The sequence below is a fragment of the Aethalodelphis obliquidens genome, unplaced genomic scaffold (assembly GCF_003676395.1).
Source record: "Aethalodelphis obliquidens isolate GAN/ISIS:26980383/991018 unplaced genomic scaffold, ASM367639v1 scaffold11, whole genome shotgun sequence".
NCBI classification, from domain to species: Eukaryota; Metazoa; Chordata; class Mammalia; order Artiodactyla; family Delphinidae; genus Aethalodelphis; species Aethalodelphis obliquidens.
Genome location: NW_020837955.1, coordinates 22,156,241 through 22,182,566, shown reverse-complemented (window position 1 = coordinate 22,182,566; position 26,326 = coordinate 22,156,241). Strand labels below are relative to the sequence as shown.

General features: G+C 42.5%; 1 protein-coding gene across 1 annotated transcript in view; it reads right to left on the bottom strand.

The window, feature by feature from the left end:
- The window catches only part of SORCS3 (sortilin related VPS10 domain containing receptor 3), a 583,600-nt gene that overhangs the window by 48,096 nt on the left and 509,178 nt on the right, over positions 1 to 26,326 (bottom strand). The window contains exons 14-15 of the mRNA XM_027112540.1: positions 22,676 to 22,783; positions 192 to 309 (exon numbers count right to left, since the gene is read on the bottom strand). Of these exons, the coding sequence (XP_026968341.1) occupies positions 192 to 309; positions 22,676 to 22,783 (226 nt within the window). The remainder of the gene's footprint in view (positions 1 to 191; positions 310 to 22,675; positions 22,784 to 26,326) is intronic.

The following is a 26,326-nucleotide window of genomic DNA, read 5'->3' as shown; positions in this document are numbered from 1 at the left end:
AAAAGGGTCCCAAAATATCACCTGCCCCTGCTAGACCTGGGTGTGTGGGTTCCAATCCCTCCCCCGAAACCCACCATTATCCCCAGATGGCCCACGACTTTCCTTCTGCACACGGGAAGGTCCGATAGGACCGCACAGGGCTTGCAGTGGCCCCGCTTCCTAGGAGACAGGACCCCCGCCCTGCACTGTACCTGATTGAGCAGGCGCCAGGTCTCATAATCCTCTCTGCTGCAGCGCCGGCTGAAGATAGATCTGTAGTCCACCTTCACCAACTGCCATTCCGAGTGGAGGCTGAAGTGGCCAAAAACTCTAAGTGTTCAGGGGACAAATGAGAAAGGCAAGCGGATAAAGCCCCATAGTCAGTCACAGCGTCTGGAGGGAGAGAGGGACTGAAGACTGGAGGGAGAGAGGGCTGAACTGCAGCCTGGACTTTAACGATTCTTCTAAAGCCAGGTCTGTGAAGGCTATTGAGGGGAAGTCCACGGACCACACAACTACAGCCAATTGACAAGGTATTCACTGTGGGTGTAAAACCAACTTTTTTTTTTGCAAAAGTAATATATGTGCTTTACAGGAAGCCTTTCAAATACAGAAAGGTATGGTGAAGGAAAAATCTTCCCCGATCATCTACAATCCTCTCCACAGGTAGACCTGCTCCTTGTATTTTCACATCTAGTCTTCTTCTCAAAGCAGGCACTACTGTTACAGCTACTGATGTCCACAGGCAGGGACTCAGTTTTCTCATCTGTAAAGTAAATCGTACATGTGTATGTTGGGAAGGGTGGGTGTGGATTAGCTCATCTAAAGTATGACCTTGCCAATTCCAATATTCTGACTGAATCTAAGTGTGTTTTAGTTGAAATTCTCATTGCTTAATTCATGTGAATACCACCCTCTTTCCCCCTGCCCTGAAAAATCAGTTCTCTCATAAAAGGAACTCATATTTATGTATAGCAAAGAAGCACACTTTCTGCGTGACTTAATCAATACTGACCTTTTCAAAGTCCAGCAGTTGATAGCCCTATAAACATGAATGATCAATCATTTCTAGAAAAACAGAAAAAAAGACTGATCTTCCATACTCCACTCAGGTGGCATGTCTCGTAATTACAATGCAAGGCATCTATCAGAGTGATGTAAAGGGGAGACCCGTCATGCCAGGAACCAAAACCCACCGAAGTCTTTCAAGGAATCGGACGGCTTCCATTCCAGCAAGAATTAATCATGCTCACAGCCCTGGATTCTCCTCTTCCCAAGTTCAAATATCCTCATAGTGACACCTAAGAGACTGACTCTCCTCAAGGGACATTTCCTTCTTCTATCTGAAAGATGAGGATGCTTTGGGAGGGGTGGAGCTAATTAAAATTGTGAAATGGAGAAAGAATTGTTTTGTAGATCACACAACTTAAAATACACCTTAGGAAATGATTTTTAATGTCCTATCATTTACTCGTTAAATAAAGCTTTTTAGAGCTTTGACTGAAAAAAAAAAAAAGATTAAACAGACTTTGAGGGAGTGACTGTGGGTCTCTCCTTTAGTAAAATCGTATGATCTTTGCATGAATCTTACCTCAGCCCTGAGTAGTAGGAACCAAGAGGCTAGAATACCCTGGACTGTGTGGCCAGTACTGCGTGGGATACCTGCCCTGACGTTCTCTCTATTCTATTGCATTCTTGCTATGTTCATTGGTCTCCAAATCCAATACATCCATGCCAGGTCTACGCTAAGGTATTTCTCCCATTTAGTTCTGATTCAGTTCACGGAAAGGTCATGAGTCAGTCAACTTTTAATCTTTAACAAAACAGTTATCTCATAAAAAGTTTCTATTTAAGAGAGGAGAATAAGGTTAAAAGCTCATCAAGAAAAAATAAACAGTGGGAGAAACCTTGATAAATGTCTTCTTCCCTCTCTATCCAGCCTATCCAAATCCTCCCACATTCGAATGCTACCTCCTCTAGAAAGTCTTCCCTGATTGGAGTACTCTGGGTAGCAGGATATTAGTGATGCTAAACAAAAAACAAAACACTCTACCTACTCCAAACAGTTTACAGTTATTCTATAGATCACAAAATACATCATGTCAGATGAATCCCATTCCTTTCTATGAAAGGATTACTAGGCATACAGAAGAAGAAAATATGAGGCACATGATTTACCCAGATATCAACAAGGCATCTGATGGTCTGCTGTAGCAGTCTTGAAGAAAAGATGAAAAAACATGAGCCAGGTGCTAGTAAAATTATGTGGCTGAACAGTACCTAATTAAGGCATTAAAATCAACCAGGAGGGAGGGGGTGAGTAGTCAGCTGCAAGGTTCTGCTGTCTGCTCTTTCTCGTTCATCATTTTTATTAATGACTTGATGACATGAAAATAATGGTCATCATTGGAAATGGCATTTTCTGATGACACAAAGCTGGAAGAAACAGTATGCTTGATGGCAGAATCAGGACCCAAAAAGGTCTTGACAAACTGAAAAGACAGGCTGAATTTAATAATATATGACATAACAGGGAAAAATATCAGGTCCCTCCCTGGCAACTACATAAGTACTGGATAAAAGAAATGGGGCTTGGTGCAGCTCAGGATACATCATAATAATGATGATGATGCAGCTTAAGAATTTTTGTATACAATGTAATTAATGTAAGTAAACACTTCAGAGAGACCAGAAATACTTAAGGTAATCTTAGAATGCATTAATGAATGCAGAATTTTGTATATTCTCTAGAACAAAAGAGGAAATATCCTGGTCTGTTTTACCTTAACTACATAACAAAGGAGAATCGTAGTTAGTGTTGGATGTCACCATTCAAGAAGGATACGCGTGAGTAGTACATGTAGGGGCTTTGGTGGTGGTAGTGGAGTTTGAATCTCCTGAAATTTGCAATAAAATGTGTTTTTACTGGCCTGTGTGTATTTATCTATGGAGATATTACATCTCTTTTTATCAGATTTTCAAAAGGGTTCACAGTTCCCAAAGTTTAAGGACCACTGAAAAAGAGAGGGATTCAGACGATGTACTGGATGAAATAGTGGCTCTCCAAAGAGACATGACCATGTTCTATGCCCCGTAACCTGTGAATGTGACCTTATTTGGAAAAAGGTCTTTGCAGTTGTGAATTAAGGATCTGAAGATAAAATCATCCTGGCCCTAAATCCAATGAAAAGTATCCTTATAAGAGATACAAAGAAGAGAGACATACAGAGAGGAGAAGGCTATGTGAAGACAGAGGCAAAGATGAGTTATGCAGATACAAGCCAAGGAACACCTGGGGCCATCAGAAGACGGAACAAGCATGGAACGAATTCTCCTTTAGTGCACTAGCGGGAGCGCGGTCCTGCTGCCACCTTGACCTTGGACTCTGGCCTCTAGAACTATGAGAGAATAAATTTCTGTTTTTTCAGCCACCCAGTTTGTGGTAATTTGTTACAGGACGCACAAGAAATAATACAAATGGCGATATGATTTGAGACCACTTTTCATCTACCAATCCAAGCAAGGAGTGGTATAAAACTATGGCTGGTTAACCTGGGGATGACTTAGGAAGGGGCAGTGGAGGGAAGATCAATAAATGGGCACTCTAGGGAGATCTCATGAGTATTAAAAAATAACAAAAAATAAAAGTGTAAAAGTTTACAAAATGTGAGAGATCTTTCTAATAGAAAAGTTGCCCACACAGGAAAGGAACGGCTCAGGAGTTAGTAAGCAGAGAACGTCAAGCTCAGGCTTAACCGTTTCCCAGGGCTGATGTTAAACAGGATGCTGGCATCACCCAAGTATGTGTGGCCTAACTGACCCCGAGCCTCTAAGGATGTCCATGTCATTGGCCTTCCCGGCTTTTAGGGATATCTGCTTCTGATCTAAGGGCTCATTTCAGAACTGAACATAAAATAGAGGCTCATTCAGAACTTGTGGACTAACTTAGATTCTTCTCTTCTACAGTTTCTGCAGGTGCATTCCTTTCACCAGTATTTCTTTGGCTTCTAACCCAAATTTCCTTACACCATGTTTTCCAGGTCCTTCCCCAAACTGTAAATTGATACACTGATATTTCCACTCAGGGGTTGGCTAGTATGCTCTCCCACGGGGTCATTTTCCTGGGCCAGATGAAATTTTTAAACATTTAATGTTAGGATTATGAGCTCTGTTCATTTTCTCACTGGATCCCAACTAAAATTAGTAGGGTAAAACCCCTTAGTAACTTTCAGACATTGATGTGCTCCCGTCTCTCCATCCACTCTCAGTTCGTGGTGGGCCCCCTCCTATAGGGCATAAGTGACTCTGATGCAGGGTCTCTCTTTTGCAAAGATCTGGCTTCCCTAATTCTGTTCAGTACTGGATTCATTCACTGCTCTTCTGATTGGAGCTCATGGAAGAAGAAGAAATGACAGAAACACAGCAAACTAAGTCGGAGATACAATAAGGACTAACTTAATTTCAAGCATTTCTCATCCCTTTTCATAACTACCCTTAGAACAGATGTTAAAATTCACAACAGGATCTGTAGAAGTGAGAACCCTGCAGAGGAAGTCAGAGGGATTAGAAACCACATCCGTCACTTTGAGGTGATAAACACTGACTAGATCCACCTGGTCCCGGATTGCAGCAAGAGAAAACCTAGACTGTTTCTAAATAATAATACAAGAAATCAACTTCCCAGATACAAGCCTCTCATCTCCTGGAAATGTTCCTCTAAGCTTATCACCAGTAAAGCAGGGGCAGCATATTCGTCCCACTTGTGGTAACTTTTTGGGAAACAAAGTGATTCATAAACGAATTGAATACAAAAACTCAAGAGATGGCTAGGGTGGAGGAACCAAAGATGTGGAACATCTCCAAAAGGATAATGTAATTCCCCAAACAGGTACTACTTCTTTTAGAAAGTCTTCTGTGACTGTTCCAATAATACTGAGCTCTCGTTCCTCAGAAACTCAAATGGTCCCGTTATCTCTAGACTAGAGGATCTCCACTGTCTGCATCAGAATCAACTAGAGAGCTTGTTAAATATAGATTGTCCCACACCCAGGCCTTCTAATTAGTAGTGTTGGGTGCCTGATCATTGCATATCTAATAACTCCCCAGGTGATGTTGATGTTGTTGGCTCCAGGACCACCTGTTAAGAAACACTGCTCTAGACCACTTATCCAGAATTTAATTTTCTTATATTTTTGGTCAAATTTGTAGCAACCAATTAGAAAGCTTTGTAAGGCTGGGAATGTTCTTATCCTTCTTTGGACCACATAAAGCTTTTCAACTATAGTTGCTTGACAAAGAATGGCTGATTATTGGGTACCAATGGAACAAGGCAATTTGAGAGGGTGGCTTCATTTTCAAGTCTTTGGCAAAAAAGCTAATTTCTAGCGTGTTCAAATTCACTGTCATCCACAGTCCCACTTCCTTGCAATTACCAAGATAAACTATTTTGACCTCCTTCTTCAGAAATGTATTCCCAGTCCCCCTTCTTAACTCAAAGCATATTTTCATCAACATAATCAAAACCCCAAGATAATGTATGTGAAAATCTTGAAAACTCCCAATTGACAATAAATATTCATTACCATCGCCATCATTCTCATTGCTGGGACCCCCCCAGACTCATACCCAAGGCCCTGCTCATCAAGAGGTTTCGATGGGGTTGGCTCAAAATTCCTTTTGCAAGGTAAATACTAACCTAAAATGCACGGGCTTTGTCCTTTGTGTGTGTGTGTGTGTGTGTGTGTGTGTGAGACATCTCCTATAGAGCCTTGCAGAAAGTAGACACCTCATACATAAATACACATGACTGTCTGGAAACAGGTAGCCTACCCTTTAGTTCCCCTGAAAAAGTTACTCCCCACCACAGAACAAAATTAATGAATTCTCAGAGCCATTTTTCACAATATGGATTTTCAGGAAAATCTATTAAAATTTATTACTTCTGTTTTTCTTTTTCTTTTTCCCTTGTCACCTGGATTTTTTTTCATGAGAGTTTTTGGCTCCACTCCAGATTCACCTTCTTATTGGGCTTTACAAACCTGAGACCATCTCTCTCTTTCTATTAAACTCCTCTGTTGCTATCTGTCTGCACTGCTAATGTGACTCTGGTCACAAAGTGTCCTCTTGTGTGACTGTTTAACTTTGAACATACAGGTGGTCTGGGCACGGTGGAAAATGTAGTAGGCAAGGAACTAGAAGACCTGTCTTTTCCTAATCCTTGTCTGCCACTAAATTAGCTAGGTGACCTTGAGCAAATCACTTCATCTCTCAAGCTTTCAGCTTCCTCACAAGAAGATAATTTTTTTTTTTTTTTTTGCAGTACGTGGGCCTCTCACTGTTGTGGGCTCTCCCGTTGCGGAGCACAGGCTCCGGACGTGCAGGCTCAGCGGCCACAGCTCACGGGCCCAGCCGCTCCGCGGCATGTGGGATCCTCCCGGACCGGGGCACGAATCCGTGTCCCCTGCATCGGCAGGCGGACTCTCAACCACCGTGCCACCAGGGAAGTCCACAGATGATAATTTTTAAGCAGTGACACGCATACTGAAAGGATGGGATGCAAAAATAGTCTAGGTGGAACATGGCTCCTTAAAGACGATTTCCAAGAGTTTATGTTCTTTCAATCCCTATGTCTACCTCCAGGTAGACAAGCTATCTGTCTCCTGGTGACCCCATACACAAAGGATTTATCAATTAGAGTCATTCATCTTTGTCTCCACTGGCACTTCTTTCATATAACAGATGCTCAATAAATAGTTCTGGGTTGATTAATGGGTAGAATTAATCTATCAAAACTATCCACTTCTTCCAAAATTGGGGTAATAGCTCTATCTACCCTTATTTCTGGGCCAAAGAACATGGCTGAGTTGTGTGTCCTTTGAGGTTTAGAAGGACTAAAACAATCCAGGAGAAAGAGCAGCAGTGTCTCTACCCCTTGTCATCACGGTCTGTGCTAGGATTCCCACAAACAACTGTGATTTGCTGGGACCCTAAATAACACACCTTCTCTAATCCACCATCCAGACCTGAGTAAACCTTGTGGGTAGGGAAGTGATTAATTTGAGGGAGGGAGGTGGTTTACAAAAATAAAAGACTTCCTTAGAATTCCATCCACACAGAGGGATAGCTACTCATTAATTAAATGATTTCAAAGGAGATCTTCATATATAATTGCTATAATTTAGGTGGAAACAATGCCACACTAAATGTAATTAGAGGAGCAGGCTACGTACAGATGTTTTCGTCTTTACAGGAGAGCAACTCTGGGTTACCTGATTCTCCCCTGCATAGTAACCTGGTTCTTTTTTTGACCTCCAAATACACCAACTTTTATATACAGTTATAAAAGCTGAAAGAAGTTTCAAGGAGACAGTGGTTGACCACAATCTTTCTGCGAGGAAAAGAACAAGAATTCATCACTAGGAAACCACTGGAAATATGCAAAAGATATAACCAATAGTGCGTGGGGAGTTAGATTAGCAGGATGTCACTGCAGACTGACCTTTGAGGGAACATCTGGTGCAACTCCACTAGGATAATACTGTGTTGTTCTCAAGCTGCCCCAGGCCCTCCCCCTTCCCTTATCCTCCTCAGTCACTCCAGCACCAGCACCTTGAGCTCCTGTAACCCCCACCTCTCCCATCTCTGCCTGCCTGAAGAAAACCTTAAGAAAGAGAACAAGGCCAAAGCTGACTCTGCCAGTTTCTTCCTGACTTTCCTCTTTCTGTTACTGCCTCAACTGAATTCTCAGACATCAGGCTAGAAACCTCTGCATTAGCAGAGACTCAGCCCTCAGTATGTCTTCTCTCTTAACCTCTAGCCTGACACTCAATCCTTTTCTTACACTTCTACAAAATCTCTCACATTCACCAAGTCCACTTTTATGCCACTCCTATGCCCTGATACTAATAATGGCCACCACTGATGGCCACCACCGATAGCATGCTTATCAGGTACCAGAGACTCTGCTGAATGTTCCCCGGCTGTTATTATCCCGAATCCTCCACACAAGGCCTGAGAATGAGGAAACCGAGGCCCTAGGGCCGTGTTCAAAGTCAAGATTGAGCTAGGCTTCAAACTGACATTCATGTGAGGCCTCCTCTGCCGGGGCTGCCTTTCCCAACATCTGATCTTGTCCAACTCCTACCCATTCTGCAAGTCTGAAGTCAAATACCATGCAGTAATTCTTGGAGAGGGGGAAAGGAGAAGGAAATCGTTTCAAATCTAAGTATTTTGTAGTGACCATTTTGATTTCTCTTTTAAAAAACAAAACTAAGCAGATGAGGTGGGGTTTTTTACATTTATTTTTCTTATCATTTTAAAATTTTGATTGAACAGAGAGAATATCATCTCAATGGTATCAGCTCTTTGGAATTAGTCCAGCCTTTGTATGGGACCCAGTATGTAGTCAATTTAAAAAATGTATTAAATGTTTTTTCAGAAAACATATTCTCTATTTGTTGTGTGGAGGGTTGCATACATATTCTCTTAAATCAAGCTTGCAATAGTGTCATTCATATCCAAAACCACACTAACTTTTGGACTGCCTGGTCTGTTGGTTTCTATGTGAAGTTTATTAAACTATTCCCCTATGACATTTCAAATCTTCCATTTCTCCTTGAGTTTCTGTAGGTTTTTGTATTATGCAATCATGGCACTCTACAGGTCTTGAGATTCTTCTATCTTCTTGATGGATAATTCTTTTGGGTTTTAATTTAAATGCTAACGTTTCTACCATGTGCTCTGTGATCTTTCTTCCTTCTCCACTCCTTTCCTTCTTCAGAAGAAAAAATGATCTCTTTCCTCTGAATTTTTGTAGCATTTTTTCCCTATGTTTTGAGTGTCACCCTTAGCGCAGTGAAAGGTTACGCAGTGAACAGTTCTTGGAGCCAGGAGTCCAGTTCAGGCGGCTGCTGCTAATGTTCTAACACAGTTCTCAGCACCGCTTTCAACAAGGCTCTCATATCCCCACTTGAGCATTTTGTGACTCATTAGCCATCATTTGACTCCACAGTGTGGCACAGAGGTATGGGCACAGGGCGGGGGGGGGGCGGTCCCTTAGGCTGCTGGCATAGAAGGCAGAAAACACGATGAAATATATAAAACTGAAAGCACAGCTGGAGGAAGTAAGAAAAGAGAAATAGGCAGAGAAGCTGTTACCTAGAGAGCTCCAATTATGGCCCAATTTGTCTCAAGGTCTAAAGCACTTACTATGTGGAGAATGATGTACTTGAACCTGAACTATGACAACCTTCATTGGCTTGGCCTCTAGTTGGGAGTTCCTGGGCCGTGGAAAAGAGCAAACAGAACTATTAAGCCTTAGTACTCAAGACTAAGGGTCCTTAGGGCTAAACCTTTGGCCCAACCCCTTCACCTGCTAGCTGGGGAAATCAAGCCCCAGGTAAAGTAGTGGTCTGCTCAAGAACACAAAGGACTAGAACCCAAGTCACCTGAACCCCAATTTTTTCACCAACACTGACTGCTTTTCATGGGGACACCTTTGCAGCTTGCAGGTTGAGCCATGGTGCGCCACATGTGACAATAGTACCACGAGCAATTGCTGGAAGAACGTGATCACATCCAGGGCTATGGCTAACCAGGGGAGGCTTCAGACAAGACCCACTTTCACATTTTGCTGGCTTTTCCTTAAGGCTCCTGTGTCTACAGCGAGCTCTGGGTTTTCCAAGCTCTAGCCTGCAACTCTGGAACTCTAAATGTGTGCTACTAGGTTCTTCTAAGAGAGGATTTTCTTTGATGTGTTAAGATCTGTCATTCCTCTGCACAGTCTAATGGGCAGAATGAGTCATCAGAATGACACAGACAATGATGTATTCTGGGTTCTAGGGAAATGAGCTCCCCTCCAGAGACAGCTTAGCTGCTCTCACCAAGCCCCTAAGGTGGGTGAAGGTCAGAGATACTAGGGTGACGGAATCGAAATTGGACTTCATGGATGGCCAGCAGGCTGGAGGGCAGGCACAGACCTTCAGTTCACAAATGAGGGGGACATCCCTCTGGGCACCAGGGAAGAGGGAGTCTCCCATTGGTCCAGGTGTTGCCTCCACATTGACATGTAGATAAACGCGCCCCAAATCAAAGGCTCTGCAATGACCCAGACTGGCTACTTGCAATTTCCCCTATCGACACATTGGATTTATTTCTCATTCTTCTAAGTAAACAATTAAACCAGCTGTGGATTCTGGTGAGTCACACACCATCTTCTCTGCCACCTCCGTCCAGGACTCAGAATTAGCCATTGCTAGGAAACCGCAAATCCCAACTCAATCCTTTTACTCCGCCTCAACTCCTTTCACTGGCTGGATGTCATTAATTTAAGAACAAATTATTAGAAACCTGAAAAACAGTTCTGAAATACCTGCAGATTTATGATGAAGTCGTTTCACAAAAGGTCACAGGCAACCCTGCTATAATTAAATCTTTCATTAATTTTAAAAATACGCAATAACTTACAAATGCAGCATAAATTAACCAGATGACCTTGAAAAGATTATTTAGAGCACTGCTTCATCAGAAGCCACTATCTAGCAATTTCCTGAATTTTTATTTTATGAGTGGGATTTGTCTTTTTCCATTCTTGTCTTTGATTGGGTTCTAGTAGCCTGCTTATTTGAAATGATTTAGTATTAATTTACTCAGAGCATTAGTCAGCACTGGGGAGTGATGGTGGGTAGTTATGACTCTCCCTTCCTCTAGGTCGTGACCTCAAAGGTAGAGCAAGTGCGACCCACACAATCATCTACACATACCTAAACGCAGCCTCTACTCTTTTGTTATCTGGAAGCTGCTTTTTATTTCATGAGTAAATTTTTATAAATGATTTCCCTCTTCTCTTTATAAAAAGAATGCATTCTCATAAAAAACTGAAAACTAGGGCTTCCCTGGTGGCGCAGCGGTTGAGAGTCCGCCTGCTGATGCAGGGGACACGGGTTCGTGCCCCGGTCCGGGAAGATCCCACATGCCGCGGAGCGGCTGGGCCCGTGAGCCATGGCCGCTGAACCTGCGCTTCCGGAGCCTGTGCTCCGCAACGGGAGAGGCCACAACAGTGAGAGGCCCGCGTACCGCAAAACAAAATTAAAAATAATAAATAAAAACTGAAAACTATAAATATCTATAGCTGAGAAAATAAAAACCCCACTGGAGGTAAACACTTTTAATATTTTGTGATATTCCCTTCCATTCACTGACAGTGTTCTTCTTTCTCAGACTAAGAGATAAGCAGTAATCAGAATCCACAGCCAGAGGTTAAATTTTTGGAAGTTACAGGTAACCCTGAAATCTTTCTCGCCCTGTCTCTCTCTCTCTCTCTCTCACACACCACCACCACCACCACCACCACCACCACCACCACGACCACCACCACCACGACCACCACCACCACCACCACCACCACCACCACCACCACCACCACCACCACCACCACCACCATCATTAAAACTCAATTGGATTATGGAAAAATATTCCATAAATATTAGAGCTGAAATAAACCTCATACAGAACTGACCTTTCTTCTGTAGGGTACAGAAGAGGCTGCAGAACACAGCAACTTCCCATCAGCAGAGACCTCGGCTATCCTGTTTATGTCTCAGCCCAGCTCCCGGAGCTCTTAGAACAATGCCTAACTTGTAGGGGGCACTCCATACATATTGTTGAATAAACAAATGATCAATGTTCTTGTAATAGCAACTTGACACATGTGGATTCCTGAGTCCTCCTTCAAGTGTTCCAACAGAGTTCGGCTCTCTCTGAAAGGCCTAGGCTCCCTTACGCCTCCTTTGCCTCCATAGGCCCTTCCTGTCCGCATCCAAGGAGGAAGCTGCTGAGGAGCGATTTCATATCAAAGCAGAAAGAGCAGTGTCCTGGAAAGGCCAGGCTGCGAGGCCAGCAGTAGCTGGTCTCCAGAAATTCAGGCCACGTCCTTGGCTTTCGGTGTGCATCCATGCCACCTGACCGTTTCCCATTAGGGTATAGAAGGGATTAGTAGTAAAGGAAGTCAGCGGTTGCAGGGGAATTGCATTGAGTGAAAGTGAGACATGAACTAGACCTTAATAGAAATAGGCAGGGAATCAACAGCCAGGAGTCCTGCACGCAGAGCCTGTGTTAGTTACACGATATGATGTTGGGTGAGATGGTGAAAAGAGGCAGGGATTAAAAGGTTTGAAAATAAGTACCAGGAGAGAAGAAGGCAAGACTGAAAAAGAGACTAAAAGGCATTGGACCTGAAGAGGCAAAAGAAAGAAAGCTGATTTTTAAATGCACTGAAAGAAATCATTCAGTGTCCAAACAACTTTGACTCTTTTCTCAAAACTTAATAAGCTCCTTCAACGGGTTTGAAAGTTTAAAGTACACAACAATGGGAGTGTGGTCTGTGAACCTGTGAAAGATGAGGCAGGAGTTGGGTGATGAAGGAGAACCTAAGAGATGGAAACAAGAGGGAGAAGATGGACGTTCAAGATGGGATCTGAGCGAGGAGGAAATATCTGGGAGTCAAAAGAACTGTAAAAGAGCGGGGGAAGGAGAGGCGCCTAGTTTTCCTCTGTCGTTATATTTCTCAGTCTCCTACTTTGTGTCAAATCCTGAACCAAGAGATAAAAAGAATCAGGAAAAAGATAAAATTCAGCCCCTTCTTTTAAATAGTTTTCAGTTCAGGCCAATAGTATTATTCACTCTCGATGTATCTGCTGAGCCCCAATTATGCACAGGCCTCCATGTTCAGGACTGCGGAGGATGACAAATAAGACAGTTGCCAACCTCATGAATCTTTCAGACTAAAAAACACCTCAACTGCAGAAATGACCAATATGTAAAACAGTTAGAACACAGTGCAAAAATAAAGGTGACAATGCCAGTTCACCATGATCCAGCAATTCCATTTTTAGGTATGCAGCTCTGAGAACTTCTGTGTATGCGTTTGGAGGCATATACAAAGACAGGACAATACTGTTTGTAATAGTGCAAAACTGGAAACAGGCTAGATGTCCATTGACAGGAGAATGGAGAAATAAATTGTGCATATTCATGTCACGACATAACGCCACAGCATTGTGTGTCTGGATCAGATGGATTTGTCCCAAGACAGATAATACTGAGTGACAGAAGCATGTAGAGGAATGACGGCATTTAGATAATTACACATTTAAAAATACACGAAGCAATACCACATATATTTCTATGGATAATTAAACATGTATTAAAAGTATCGACAGACATACTAGAAGGATATACATCAAAGTCACATCAGTGGTTGATCTGTGTAGGGAATGAGGGGAAAGGTTCTGAAAGTGGGCAATACCAAGAAAGCCAACTCTACCTGGGATGCCCTGCTATTTACTTTAAAAATCTGAAACCCAAACAATGACGTGTTAACATTTATTAACTCCAGTTTGTTGGCACGCGGGTGCTCATAATACGATTTTTCTACTTGACTGTATTTTTAAAACTTTCAAAAAGAACTGTAAGAAAACAATATAGGTATGAAATTATGGATGTAGAATCTATACTGTGAATCACAAATTCAGAATCTTACAGGAGCCAGGAGTGCAACTTAAATGAACAATGAGTAAGCTGACGCAGCTGGAGAAGTCATGCACATCAGATGAGAGGTGGGGGAAGAAATAGCACACGCAGTGGAAACTGGGCAGCTGCCATGCAGCTCCAGCACCCTGTAGGACTATGGCGTTTGGGCTCAGTGCTGCAAGATGTTTCTGCCTGCAAATTTTAGCTCCATTAAGAAAAGTGAAGGCCAAACTAAATATATCTGTGATCCAAACACTGAAGCTTAAGATAGGAATTTAATGAAAGAAAATAAGTAAGAGCTGGAGGAATTGTGGAGGGCTTCCTGAAGAGGTGTGACTTGTCTGTATGGTTAAAATAAGAAATGAGGAAACCCCCTAACTATTTCACATGATTTGTCTATTCAATATAGTCAGCACTCCATATCTGCCAGTTCCACATCCACAAATTCAATCAACCATGGAACAAAAACATTAAAAAAAAAATCCAGAAAGTTCCAAAAAGCAAAACTGAATTTGGCACACACCGGCCACTATTTACATAGCCTTTACACTGTCAGGTATTATAAGTCATCTAGAGATGATTTAAAGTATGGGGAAGGATGTTCAAAGTTTATATACAAATACTATGCAATTTTATATAAATGACTTGAGCATCCGTGAATTTTGGTATCCACAGGGGAGCAGGGCGTTTCCTGGAACCAATCCCCAGCGGATACCAAGGACATCCATAAGACAGTGCAACTGAAGTAGTTTATGGGTATGGATAAGTAGTACGGATAGTAGTTTGTGGAGAGTTTCTAAGTTTGTAGAAATTGTGTCAACAATTCAAATGGTATTTATAACACAGCCACAAAAGATTAAACTCCATGTACCCTCTTGTTCAGAGTCAACAAACTATAGCCAGTGGGACAAATCTGGCCCAAGGCCTGTTTTGGATGGCCTACAAGCTAACGATGGTTTTTACATTTTAAATGGTTGGGGGGAAGTGAATGAAGGAACATATTTTATACCATGTGAAAATTCACATTTCAGTGTCCATAAGTGAAGTTTTATTGGAACGCACTGATGTCCACTCATTACATGCTGTCTATGGCTGCTTTCACACTAGATCAGGAGGGACACGTAGCTGCAGCAAAGACCCTGCAGCCAGCAAAGTCTAAAACTCTTTACAGAGACAGTCTGCTGACCCCTGCTCTAGTTGGCCAAAATTCTTCCCTGAAGGTGGCCCGTTTCTTGATCATTAGACTCTGGAGGCTGCAAACATCTCCAATGTCACTCAGTGGAGGTTATTTCACTTAATTCTCACAGTCACACGAGGAACCCCAAGCTCAGAGGGAAGGTAAGACCTCTAAGGTCACAGGGATACTAAGTGGCAGTCTGAGCACTGTCCCTGGAGTGTGGACCTCCAAGACCTATGTTCTCAGCCATCACCCCATCCCACACAGCAATCCATGGGTCAAAATAAGCCTTTTCTTCCCAGCCTACTGCCAGCTGCCAGTACCTCCCAATATCACCCAAGCCCCCTATGTAGGCATGCATTCTGCTTTTGTGTTCCTTGGCCCCAACTCAGTGGGCCTCTGAATGGATGGCAAGTCTGGTGACAACCTGAAGGACGTGAATCCAGCAGCCAGCCTGAGAGGCGATGATTTGGGAGTTTCACTGGATTTGCTGATACTTACTTTGGGCAAAGTAAAATCAGACTCTTCTGGCAAACAACAGAGAATTGAAAAACAGGTCCATGGAAGCAGCACTGCTTCATTTCCAATGACTTTATCGGATGTAGTTACTAGAGGCTAAACAATGTATTTAAGCTCAGGGCTAGGTCTCCGTGTTGCTCCAGGGCTATATTTGAGAGCATGTCCACTGCTAAGCATGAGGTCACGGTCTCTGAAGTAGAAAGAAGGTCTTCACTTTTTTCAAACCTCCGCAGCTTTGGGGTTTGTATCATTTTCTAGGCAAAATGTGATCTCTCCCCCTTCCCTTTGGCTATTAGCTCTGCTGGCGGAACAATGGATCAGAGATTTATGCCAATTAGAATCGGATTTATACAGGGACTCAGCGAGGCAATTGGCCCTAGACAATTTGCTGAGAGCATCTCTGGCCCTTCTCATCTCTCACTCTCCCCTGTACGGGCCAGGCAAGTTCATATTCCTACCGTTCCATGTTTGCTCACACTGTTCCCCCACCTAGAATACCTTTGCTCTTCCCTCTCTGCACAGACACAAAGCCCTACCTAGCTACTCTATTTTTAATCTCTTCTTTGATATCCACTGGCAACTACAATTTGTCCTACCCCCTTACCATTTACTTGTTTTGTAGTTCTTTCATGTGTTGGTCATATTTTTTCAGATGGATTGTGTTTGAATGGGTCTGCTGTGACTTCGTGTCTGGTAGCACAGCAGGTACCCATCAATACTTAGTGAATAACATCCCCGCCCCTCTTGCCCCAAACGCCGCAGTCCTTTATTGAACAAACCTTGGAGAATTCTAGTATCTTTCTTCAAATTTCAGCTCTGAGCCTAAGGTTTGCAACTCACATTCCTTGCTCTCCGTTTTCCTCTTACTGAGTGTGTGAGCTGAGCACTTAATTTCTCTGAGCCTCAGTGTTCTCCTCTGCCCAAGGACAATAATCTGATCTACCTGATGGGGTTATTGCAAAATGTCAGTGAAATCAAGTTTGAGAGACAGCTCAGCAAGACACCTGACACAAAGGAAGGTATGGGACAGACACAGGTTGGCTGCTGCCCACTCCTGGTAAGAATTTATCTATTCTCTTCCAGGGAAGCTGCACCCCACCCTTTGGGGATTTGTTTCCCCCCTGGGAGGCTGCCAGGTTCTCCCTGGCCCCCATGAAAGATCAGCTAAATCACAACCAATTGGTTAAAACACTTCATATCAAGAAAGAATTTCAAATGTGGCTTTGAGGCTGTAGGAAAGCAGTGTTTTTCCATCTGATGCCACATCTGAGCCAAGCAAAAAAGAGCTCTCCTTAAAGTGCTAATTTGGGGGCCAATAGTGGACCAAAGAGTCCCAAGGGCTCTAACAGGCACAGGCACCTCGTCAGCTGGAGAGCCACTGCCTGAGACAGCAATAGGCCCTCCAGCTTGTCAATCATCCAGCCCTGTTCTCAGCCTTAAGTAATAAGAACGGTCACATTTCACTGTGAATTAGACTAGACTAGATGGTTCCTGTCAAGGTTACCAGGGAGATGCTGAAATAATAACATTTGAAAAGACAGTGGAAAACAGAGGAATAAAAGCAAGCAAATCCCATGCCTGCAAGCTGGGAACTGTCCCTCCCACACAGATTCCCCTACAAAGCCACGGCGTTAGAAGTTTCCATGCTCCTGAGCTTTGGCCTCCGGGAGAACTGCACACTGGAGAGATTCTGCAGAAGGCGGAAGAAATAAGAAATCATTCCCAGGACGGTCCTCATTCTCTAGCTGCCCTTCTGCACCCACTGCCATTCCACCCCTGCTTCATCATCCCCCATACACACGTCTGCACACAGACACAGGCTGCTCTGATTCCTACCCAACTCCAGGCTCCCGTAACTGGCAACGATTGGATTCTGATCAGAGCACTTCAGCATCTCTGGGGATCTATAAGCAACTCCCTAAAATGCTAGAGCCATGGGCCAGAGAAGTCACTATACTCACAATGGTGGTAAGATTATTGGGGACCGTAAGAGTCATGTGTTCATTCATTCAATCACTTCGTACATATATATGGTTAAATCCTCGGTGCTAGCACAAAACTGATGCACATGGCAGTCAAAAAACAAAATACACAAAGATCCTCCCTCATGGGAACTTAAAGTCAGTGTGTGTGTGTGTGTGTGTGTGTGTGTGTGTGTGTGTGTGTGTGTTCACGTGTGTGTTGTTTATGTGCAAACACGTGTGTCTGCGTCTTAAGGTTGGATGAAGGGGGAGGGGAACCTACTGAACCAACGGCCATTTTCATTAATATTTATTGCCTAAAGTGTTGTGAAGGAAAAAATACATAGGGCTAAGGCTATATAGAGAGTGGGGCCCCAATCTGGTCTGGTGGGCTAAAGGAGGGTGTGCCAGAAAACTGATACTTAGGCTGACACTTGAAAGATACTTAATTAGAAGCTTGGTTGTTCAAGTGGGGAGGGCAAGCACATTCCAGATGGATACACAGACAAAGACCCTGGGGCAGAAAGGCACCAGTAGATCAGAGAAGGGTGGTCAGAGCATGGGGGCCAGAACTGAGGTCCCAGACATGGACCCAGTGTAGATATTTATAGACCATTCGATGAGTTTGGACTTCATCCTAAAGTCAGTGGAAAGCCCTCCATGCATTTTGAGAAGAGGAGTGGTGTTTCCATATTTCCAATTTCAAGAACCTCACTGTGGATATAAGTCAAATTCCTAAACATAACCTAAGACCCTTCATAGGCTCAACCCCTTAACCCCAGTCATGCTCTCTCATGGTTCTTTCCTTTGCTTTGAAGTCATTCATTCTTTCAACCAATGAGAAGTGATTTCCGACTACATGCCAACCCTCTTTTAGGCCCTGAGGTTATAGTGTTCAACAAAACTGTTTAAAATGTGTGCTTTCTTTGAGCTTACATTCTATTACCTATTAATTGGTTGTCCATTGGTGAACTGCTATTGAAACTTCCAGACTGACTCAGTTGTCACATTTCATACATGTGAAGTTTTCACTTCCCTCTACTTGTATCCTGGTTATATAACTAGGGATTCTTGATGATTGTGTATCTCGTTTCACGCACCCCCCAACACACCAGACTGAGAGCTCCTTAAAGATAGATGTAATTGTATTTACCTCTTTGATATTCCTGAAGAGGGTCTAAAACATATCAGAAGCTCATGAAATGTTTCTGAATGAATGTGTAGTAGTCAGGGCTCTCTAGAGAAACAGAATGAATAGGAGATAGAGACAAAGAGAGAGAGAGACTGACTGTATGGAATTGGCTCACACAATTATGGGGGCTGACATGTCCCAAGACCTGCAGGGTGAGTCAGCAAGCTGGTGATGCAGGAGGGCCAATGGTATAGTTCCAAGCTTGAGACCCAGGAAAAGTGGAAGTTTCAGTTGGAGTCAAAGGCAAGAAAAATCCATGTCCCAGTTCAAATGCAGCCAGGCAAGAAGCATTCTCTCTTGCTCAGGGAAGAGTTAGCCTTTTAGTTCTAACCAGGCCTTCAACTGATTGGATGAGTTCCACCCACATTAGGGAGAACAATCTGCTATATTGGGTCTACTGATTTAAATGCTAATCTTGTCCAAAAACACCTTCACAGAAGCATCCAGAATAACGTTTGACCAAGTATCTAGGCACGCCATGACCCAGTCAAGTTGACCCATAATGTTAACCATCACAAACTTATATATATTATATCCTCCAAATGAAGGTAACGAGGCAATAAAACCTTAGTGTGAATGAGCTATAGCCCTTCTTTCTCTCTGACTTCAGTTGAACTACAGAGTCAGGGTTAACAGAAAGAGGCAGGATACAGAAATCAAATAGCCTGCATCATAAATAAGTTTTTGGCTAAATGGCAAGGTTAAGCAATCTTGTCCCCAAATGGACCTCCTGTCCTCGAAGTTCCTAAAGCGTATATAAAATTATTTGAACTCCTGCTTTAGTCTTTGTCATTGCTATTCCATGCGAGAAAAGCAGTGGTCATCCTTAGTGGGCCACTTGGTTTTAACGTCCTTTTTAAACCTAAGACAGAGCCAGAAATTGCCTCTCGGCAATCATTCCAGGGCCTACGCTTCTGGCTGTCTAAGGAGTCCTGGATCATTTTCATCCTAGAGAAACTCTGAATTAATAAAAAGTTAAAAATAGGGAGCTTGAATTGTTTATACTTGGTTGGATGATTGCTTCCAAACTCATCTTAATTCCATGAAGGACAAATACCTGTCTGCCTCAAATCCCATATAAGAAAATTTTGCACTATTCTAGTTCCTGTTCTACTTACTCGCATTTAAAGAATCTTGATAAGCAAAGGAGAAGGGAGACAAAAACTCTGCCACACTCCTTGGAGTCTTACTGGGGAGGAAAGAAAAACAGAAGCAGTAGCTCATCTTTTCAGTAAATGGTTTAGCCCTGAGGTCAATCTCCCTCATACCCATGTGACCAGCTAAACCCCATCCAAAGCTGAGAAAAAATATATATATATTACCACTTACGATTAGATGAATACAGAATCTAAACTGTTGCTTTAAATTTGCTGGGGAACGCCAGGTCATGCAGAGATTGGTGTACATGCACTATTGTTCAGAGTAATGCCCAAGAGAAGCATGCAATGAGTTCAGAGAGGCCTCGTACAAGAGAACGCAGGATAAATCACAGCATGAGGTAAGGAGAACACAGAATAAAAGGAGGACCAGTACGTCTCTTTGCTAAAACAACAGGGAAGACCTGACTTCAGGACCATAGGTATCTTCGCTGCCCAACCTTCTAGGGCCATGTCAGATTTGATTGTGATGAGCAGTCACATTTGACTTGATTCATTCAAGTAGACTGCACAACCTTCTTGAACGTGTGAACCTTCACCTTACAGAGCTTCGAACTCAATACCTGAAACTTCCTAGTGGCCGTATTGGAGGAAGTCCCAGAATGGAGGAAGGTTTTCTTTTCATATCTAGTGATTAAGCGAAGGATGGGAAATCATTTGGAAAAGTCAGCTCGTGGTCAGAGATCCTTATGAAAAACAATGGCAGTATTCCTAGTATTCTGGGGTACGCTTCCTAGAATTCCTAAGAAAATATTTCAATCCCTGGGCAGAGTATTCTGGGTAACATGACAGAGTCATTTGTATGTCACATTTATTTAATGTATGCAGTCCACGAGGACAGGGGTTTCTTCTTGATTTGCTCATCTAGAATAGTAACTGGCACATAGGTACCGCTAGTTTTGTTTAATAATATAACTTTTCGAAGGTCTTGCTGGGACCCTAGGTCCTTGGGATTTCTCTCCCATTGTACCTCTGTTGTCTAAATCTCTCCATATATACATGTATATCTATGTGTACATATATACCCGGACATATGTCTATACACACAAATACTTGCATATATATTCACCATGCATATATCTACATATTTATCAAATCATTTGTATTTTAGAAATAAAGTTTATGTTATGATACTGCCTTTGAACATCCAGAATTTGTATTTATACAACATATTGTTGCTGTGTCTCTACCAAACAATGAGGCTTTAGACTCTAAGCATTACTAACATACTATATCTTAAATACTGTCCATGGCTCAAACAGCTAAACTTGCATACAATAGTGTTAAGTCTTAATTAATAAAGTGACTTGACAGCAACAACAGAGTCCATTTAACTAGAAATTTAGATGGTGAAACAATTCTGTTTTGGAGGATATTTTAGGAGAACAAAAAGAAATTGCTGAAAAAACTCAAATTAAAGCTGTACTTCCTGAGGAACAAATTCTACCAGAAACCCTTGTTTACACTGTACAACAGAACTGCCCAGAGAAGTTCCGAATACAATATCCCCCTTGGGAAGACTGTAGCAGCGCCTCATAGGGTTTGACATCATGTCTTTAAATTTCCAACGATAGAGCCTACGTGCCTAACACATGGATCATGCTCAAAAATGAGCGTTAAGTCTTTAAAAGACACAGTTCACACCCTTGAAGTTAGAGAGAAGGTTGTACAGGCAATTTGGAAAATTCAGAAAGAACTGAAGATAATTTAAAAATCACTCTTCGTTGCACTTGTTCCAACTAATTTTAAAGACATTTTGTGAAGCCACCCACATTTTCTGTTATGAACATTCTTTAAATAATAAGGACACTGGGAATCCTATAGACTCTTTTTACAGACATATCCTATAGACATGGAACCCCTGTGTAGAGCTTCTGCTGAATTTCCTAGGACTGGACTTTTGTCCATTTGTTCTGTTTGTTTTCTCCAATTTGTGCACCATTTTCCATCATGGCTGGGTTCTTTCTGTCATTCTGAAAGCTCAGAGGAGTGGCTGGTCAGCCCTCTGGTTATGAGGATGGAAGTGGAGGGAAGGAGCATGGCAAAGTGGTCTGGGGCTAGATTACAACATTTGATCAAAACTGCGGAGCTGCAGTTATAAAAGCTTTTTCAACTGATCACTCTGGGAAAAAAAGTAAAGCGTAGGAATTAGCCATTCGCCCTTGTATTTGCCTCCTCCGCAAAGCTCATCAGTCTCCTATCAGAAAAAGATTGATTCAAACTATAAAGAAATTAATGAACGCAAAGGTTAAGAGAAGAGCAGTGTCCCCTAGAGTAAGAAGATGACAGCATTCCCCCAAACTAGCCCAGGAGCATTCTATAAGCCTTTCTGTGACAAGTCCACAGTATAGCACATTCCCCTTAATCTTGCCCAGCAGGCTCCCTTCACTCTGTCCAGCAAATAATTAAAGTGCAAGATATTCCAGTCTCTTGGGAGTAGGGGAGGTGGAGAGCGGTGGGGCTTCGTATTGCTGGTGAAGGGTTCCCACAACTATTCCTCCTCATCCCCCTACCTACAGTAGTGCACACAAACACGCATAATCAACTTTTTAAGAATTAAACTATGATATAATTTTAGAAAACATCAAATTATTATTATCTTCTTTAATATTCAGAAAGTACTTTGGAGCTCTTTACAGCTTTAAGACCTCTATCTCTACCATCTAGTCTCATCGTAAAGGAGTGTAGAAAAATTTTCACAGCAAATTAATCTGAAATGGGACAACAGCAACTCTGTGTGTGTGTGTATATCACAGACTCTAGGAGGTTCCCTTAAAACATTCCCTGTATTCAGTAAGTTGGCTGTTTTGTTCCCTCTGTCCCCATCCCTTGTTCCTTACTAGACTGTTTTGGAAAGAGAGAAAACACATCGAAAGACTTAAGCTTTCTGTTTGCTTGGGTTTTGGATAAACGGAAATTTGTTACAATACTTTAATTTTATGAGAAACCTTAACTTTTCAGTTGGAAGCCCAGCTTCTCTAATCCTGTCAGTAGCCTCTTGAATTGGTGGGTGTTGCATAAATATGTCCATCTTACAGATGAGGAAACTTTGGTCCAGAGACTGAAATGCTTTCGTGTAAGCCTCCCTGGAGAAAGTCCATGGCCTCCATGGAAATAGAACCCAGGTCTCCAGGCTCCTTTTGACAGACAAATAAGTACTCACGTCATAATTTGGGTCTCCATGCCTGCCTCCACCAGAGCTCCATCCACAAAAAGAGGAACCGAAGTGAAACCGTACTTGTTCCAGGAGTGGCCCTCGTCAAAACTCACCCTGGGTTGGAAACAAGTAGATGGAAGAGACAGCTGAAAATAAAACCACACTATTTTGCAACCAGTTTTCAGGTGATTAAATTCTCCTCTGTATCTCCCTTTCTGGCAGTTTGGATTATCAATAGTTATTAATCTTCAACATCTCCCTATATTATTATGAGATTTGATCAAAACTGCATTTCCTGGCCCAGGTACAGACAGCACCAAGAGCTGCAGAAATCGTTCAACATCTCAGAATTGAAGGAAAAAAACCACCCAGGCGGGAGGGCTTAGTGGCTGGAGTGTCATTTTTCAAGTACTCAGAATGGAACCTGAGGTTCAATTTACAGCACAATCAATTCAGCCTCTGGAGTCTCTGACACAGATAAATTCAGTAGTGTGGGGTTTACCCTATGGGAGGGGAGGTGTGTGTCTTTCAGATCAAACCTTAAAAACAGCCATTTCCTATTTGTTCAGAATGGATGAAGTATCATTTTCCCTTCCCGATGCCACTTTAAGGGGCTTTTAGGGACGATTATTGAGTGTCTGATGTTCTGGGCAACACTGTTCCATCTTTCGACCAACAGTAAGAGGAAGGTCTGGCCCTTTGTGGACACAGCATCTGAAACTCTTTAAAGGGATGCCGCTAGTGGAGAGGATTTGAGCAATCTTGAGCAGTTGCTTCCTTCCTTTTCTTGATATTATCGAGTTCCCTACCGCCCCTTGATTTAACCGGAGGACAAAGCCCAAAGACCATCTCCTCTGAGAAGCTTTTCCCAACACTCCTCCTTCCCCAAGGCAGCTTTATTTGCTTCATTTTCTGTGATTCTTTTTTTTTTTTTTTTTTTTTTTTGCGGTACGCGGGCCTCTCACTGTTGTGGCCTCTCCCGTTGCGGAGCACAGGCTCCAGATGCGCAGGCTCAGCGGCCATGGCTCACGGGCCCAGACGCTCCGCAGCATGTGGGATCTTCCCGGACTGGGGCACAAACCCGCGTCCCCTGCATCGGCAGGCGGACTCTCAACCACTGCGCCACCAGGGAAGCCCTGTGATTCTTTTGGCCTGGTTAATTCTTAATTTTTCTCTGACTCCACAACACAGGATACTGAGTTCAACTGTAGAAACTCTATTTTCCTACAACACCCAGGCCTTCACCTATCATAGTGCTAAGTGATGACTTCTTAACTCATCTTGAATCCCTCCATTCAACATTAAAATCTTGGGAATTCAGGGGTCACATATGTCTTGTGCATTGTCTGACCCCCCCCATATCGCCTACATATCTTTATTACAATGCTTCTTACCTGATATTACATACATAGTTTCAAAAGGTATGTCTGACTCTCCCACTGAACTGTGATCTTTTTGAGGTCAAAGACCATACTGTTCACTTTTGCATTCCTAAAATTAGCAGAAACACTGGCACATGGTACTATATAATGTTAAATGAATATATCAATAAAAAAATAAGAAGTGATTAAGGAAACTCTTTTAATCCATCCAATAATTTTTCAAGCATTACTTACACTAGCATCCATGAATTGGATGTGAATCCCTGTCCCCATTACTAGTCAACCTACTCAGTCCATTCTCTGGATATTACTTGTCTCTCTATCTTATCCTCTCTTCCCAAATAAACCGATCTTAAAAATTAGAAAGTCAGGGCTTCCCTGGTGGCGCAGTGGTTGAGAGTCTGCCTGCCGATGCAGGGGACGCGGGTTCGTGCCCCGGTCTGGGAAGATCCCACATGCCGCGGAGCGGCTGGGCCTGTGAGCCATGGCCGCCGCAAGGAGAGAGGCCACAGCAGTGAGAGGCCCGCATACTGAAAAAAAAAAAAAATTACAAAGTCAATCTCTTTACCCAGCTAGAAAAACTAGTCTCATGCAATAAGAAGTTTTGTATTTCTGGTATACTGAGGTCTACTTCTACAAACAAAAAGCAGGCAGAGGTTATAAAAGTTTTTATGAGTTCCTAAATTATCAGTATCTGTCTTGACTTTTTATGAACAACTTTACTGAGATATCGTTGACATACAAAAACTGTATATATTTAAAGTGTATAACTTGATGCTTTGATATAGATAGATAGATAGATAGATAGGGATATAGTGAAACATTGGCCACATGAAGCTGGTTTCTGAGGGGGTGGGAGTGGAGGGTGGGCAGGAGGAAGAAATGAGGAGATGTTGGTCAAAGGGTACAAAGTTTCAGTTATGCAAGATGAATGAGTTCTTGGAGATCTAATGTATAGTCCGATGATCTAATGTATAGACAAGTCAATATTGTCTTGACTTTTAAGGACTTGGCCATTTCAGCCTTTTTTTTTTTTTTTTTTTTAATAGGCTGAAGGCTAAATAATCACTGAAGCTGAACCAGAGGAAGTCGGGCAGATCTGAACTGCTTCTCTTGGAAATGGGTTCCTCATTCAAAGGTGGAAACAAGAGCATAACTGGGAATGGACTTACCTTTCATGCTATGTACCCTCCTGGTTCCTAAAATAATTGTAGGTATTTCAAAGTATGTCATGGCCACTAACTAGTTAAGTCTGTCTGATAAGTCCAGAGGGTACAAAAAGATATTTGTTTAGTTTTTGGTTTGTTTATTTTGATGACTTTGGATTGATTATTGTCTTGATAGGAAGAAGCCAAAGTGGTTGAAGACCTCCATCCTTATCTCATTCTCAGAGTTTCCTTACTGATGAAGGTCAGTGATTAACATTAGCAGAAAAACTTGCAGTTGAGTGCCACCACATCCCAGGGAAGGAGGAGCCTTCACACCACTGCCATTAACAGGGCAGAGGACAGTCATCTTTACTTTATACATGAAGATAAGACACCACAAAGTAATAGAAACAGAGGGGCCATCACAGCCTTCTGAGCTCTGAGTTCTAAGACGTAAGCTCCAAAGAAAAACTGAGCCCAAGGTGGAGAGATAGGGTGTGGAAGATAAAAGCATGCTGTATGAACTGAATCCATATGGAAGGAGCAAAAGCATGGATTAGATGGAAGAATGGGATCAGCAAAAACACTAGGAAATGCCAACATCCAGGTGGAAAGGCTAGCATATACAATAACCAAAGTCTAAGGATGACATAAAATTAGCATAGGCCAGGGGACAGTTCTCCAGAGCCAGGGTGAGGAATGAATGCTGTGACTATAATCTACAGTCAACGTACTACTAGGAAGCCCAGGTTCGTGCTATTCAGGTGACTTTCTGAGAACAGTAATTTCTAACACCCGAATATTTCATGCTGAGATAATTATTAAAACCAAAACAAAACTCCCAAAGAAACTCCAAAAAAGTACATTATAAAATTTAATCTCTTGAGTATCAGAAACTTGGGTCTGTCATTTGTGAGAGCTATTCTTTCAGATGACTAGGAGTTTTTAGATGTTCTGAAGTAACTGTATTGAATGGTAACCCCACGGGACCCACCTTCTCCTCCTCTATTCAATAGCTTATTAATGGCCAAGACAAAGGACTAGGGAAGCCCTTATTAGGCTGACAGGTGAAATTGAAATTGATAAGACTGCCAGTACTCAGGGAGACAGGGATAAAGTTACAATTG